This window comes from Prionailurus viverrinus, chromosome C2 (assembly GCF_022837055.1).
Source record: "Prionailurus viverrinus isolate Anna chromosome C2, UM_Priviv_1.0, whole genome shotgun sequence".
Classification (NCBI taxonomy): domain Eukaryota; kingdom Metazoa; phylum Chordata; class Mammalia; order Carnivora; family Felidae; genus Prionailurus; species Prionailurus viverrinus.
This window is the reverse complement of record NC_062569.1, coordinates 150,923,784-150,926,662: the sequence shown is the minus strand read 5'-3', so window position 1 is coordinate 150,926,662 and position 2,879 is coordinate 150,923,784. Positions and strand designations below refer to the sequence as shown.

Genomic DNA, 2,879 nt, shown 5'->3' with positions numbered 1-2,879 from the left:
ATCAGAAACTGGGGCTCTGGATTGCCCTTGCGGGGCGGGGAGGGGGGCGCCGGGGAAGGGCAGGCGGGCCAGATTTCTGCTGTCATCCCTTCCCCTTCCGGCCTTGCAGGGAAAATGTCTTGGACAGGCAGCTTATCCTTGCACCCAATGAAGTGTCAGAAACTGTTTTTAAAAATATGTTAATTGTCCTAGCAACTGCCCACGGAAAACTCAGTTTCGGGGGCAGAAATAAACGCAGCAAGATAATCTTTAACCCATTTCCCTTCTCTCCCTGCCCCGCCTCCCGGCCTCATTAGGACTCCGGCGGGCGCCTGAGCGAGCCCGGCAGCCGGCCACCGGGGCCATGGCCAGCACCGCCGTGCAGCTGCTGGGCTTCCTGCTCAGCTTCCTGGGCCTGGTGGGCACGCTGATCACCACCATCCTGCCGCACTGGCGCCGCACGGCGCACGTGGGCACCAACATCCTGACGGCCGTGTCCTACCTGAAGGGGCTGTGGATGGAGTGCGTGTGGCACAGCACGGGCATCTACCAGTGCCAGATCTACCGCTCGCTGCTGGCGCTGCCCCGCGACCTGCAGGCGGCGCGCGCGCTCATGGTCATCTCCTGCCTGCTCTCGGGCGTGGCCTGCGCCTGCGCCGTGGTGGGCATGAAGTGCACGCGCTGCGCCAAGGGCACGCCCGCCAAGACCACGTTCGCCGCGCTGGGCGGCGCGCTCTTCATCCTGGCCGGCCTGCTCTGCCTGGTGGCGGTGTCCTGGACCACCAACGACGTGGTGCAGAACTTCTACAACCCGCTGCTGCCCAGCGGCATGAAGTTCGAGATCGGGCAGGCCCTGTACCTCGGCTTCATCTCCTCGTCCCTGTCGCTCATCGGCGGCACGCTGCTCTGCCTGTCCTGCCAGGACGAGGGGCCCTCCAGGCCCTACCAGGCCCAGCCCAGGGCCGCGACGGCCACCGCGCCCGCCTACCGGCCCCCCGCCGCCTTCAAGGACAACCGGGCCCCCTCGGCCACCTCGGCCTCGCTCAGCGGGTACAGACTGAACGACTATGTGTGAGTCCCCGGGGCCCGTCCCTCCCCGAGTCCACAGCGGCACCAGGACCCAGACTGGCTCCGATGCAGGGTCCCAGCACAGAGTTTACTTGCGGGCTACTTTTTTGTCCAGAGGAATTAATATGAATATGAGGGAGTGGGCTGAGAACACAGGGAAGGAAGGGAAGATAGGAGAGGGGAGAAGAGCTCTGTATACCAAAGACTTAAAAAAAAAAAAATCCTTTCTGTTTTTGTATTTATTCTATGTATTTATGTGGGTGATTTAATAACAGCTGAATGAAAAGCGACTTGGGAGTTGGGTCAGTGGGGTTTGTTCGCGATACAGGAATAAACCTCTTGGATGTGGTTGTTAATGAAATGGACAGTATTTGTTTCTGTTTCCAGTCTGTTCTGTCTGCTAAGGTCTTGTAACCACAACCTACTGTCAGGACTCCCTATCGCCAAGCAATGGGGACCCTCAGAGGGTGGCCACAACCCACATACGATGGGAAAATCAGAGGAGGGCCGGGCTGATATTCGTGGAAATGATGCTTGAGGGATATTCACCAAGAACAGTCACTCCAGCTTAAGCCCAGAGGCAGGGCAGGAAGTACGGGGTCCCTGGGGGAAAAGATAATTGCTTTAAATCACAAAGTAAAGATAACGGTTGTTTTCTCCTGGTAGCCTCCACTAGTAAGGAAGCAAAAGTCAGAAGAAAAAAGACAGAGCAAAAGGTGCCTGGCCGCTTGGCTCCCGAGGCATTGGCAAGAAGCCCAGTTAGGAGCACGGCTCAAGCCCGACTGCCCCGCAGATCACCGCTGGCTTTTCTGGGGACAGAAGCATGATGCCAGCTGCCTTCAGAGCAGGTACCAGAGTCTGTTGACTAGCTGGAAAGAACTACTGACAGGGCCACATGAGTTCTGACTGCTGTCAGAACATTGATGATGTTTTCTGGTTGTGATCTAAATCACGTGGTCACACACACACACACTCACTCACTCACTCACACTTAGACTCTTACAGCTGTCCCATTAGCTGGTCCAGGGAGCTTGGTCCTGTTCCGTGTCCTTTCATTCCACAGCCTTGCCCATGATGTGCCCTGATGGTGCCCTGCTCTTGTCTCTGTCCCGAACCTCAAGTTCTGAACGTGTAAAGCAAATACCCTGTTGGGGGAAGAGTGGAGACTGAGACCTACCCACAGAGTGGCACTTTCACGAATTCCTCCATTCTCAAGGGGCTCCGGGGGCCACCGGGGCTCCAGGGCTCTAGCATTACTGCCTGCAGGGAAGAGAGCCACAACAGGTCAGCACAGACCCGGAGCCAGCTGGCCAGGCTTGCTGCCGTGGCCTGGTGAAACCCTTGCCCCAGGACCGGGGGGGGGCTAGAAGGAGAGGCTCCAGGACAAGGGTCAAGAGGCCAGGCAGGCCGCAGCCTGGGGCCCCCGGATCCAGTAAGGCCAGAGGTGGGTTTATACTCTACGAACTTCATGCTTCCTCCTGACAAGGTCCTCCAGGCCCTCAGACCAGGCCACGGAGATGGTGACGGGGAATCCCAGCCGCCGTGGGCTTCTCCTGCCATTGGTGTCTCCCCCAGATGGAAGCTCTCACCAGTAATGTACGAGCACTGAGAGCCCATCTGGTCCCTTTGGGCCTTACCAGTTAGAGCTACTGAACTGCACCACTGCTGACTCGTAACAGCATGAAAAATGAGGGACTAATGGAGCAGATCCGTACTGTTTTTTGCTGACCTTCAGACCCCAGGCAACAAATGCCATGTCTGTTCGGAAGGACGGGTGCGGTCCATTTTAGCTTTTATCCGACTGCAGAGAAGCTACGCGAGCTGGGATCTGC

At 57.7% G+C, this 2,879-nt stretch overlaps 1 protein-coding gene across 1 annotated transcript; it reads left to right on the top strand.

Annotated features, from left to right (window-relative positions):
* Positions 1–328: 328 nt before the first annotated feature.
* On the top strand, positions 329–1,087 carry CLDN14 (claudin 14). The gene has a single exon (XM_047876175.1). The coding sequence runs from the start codon at positions 344–346 to the stop codon at positions 1,052–1,054; it is 711 nt and encodes a 236-aa protein (XP_047732131.1). The 5' UTR covers positions 329–343; the 3' UTR covers positions 1,055–1,087.
* The last annotated feature ends 1,792 nt before the right edge of the window (positions 1,088–2,879 follow it).

What these genes read in the sequence shown, in the direction of transcription:
- CLDN14 (XM_047876175.1), top strand. Translation starts at nt 344, where the DNA reads ATGGCCAGCACCGCCGTGCAGCTGCTGGGCTTCCTGCTCAGCTTCCTG.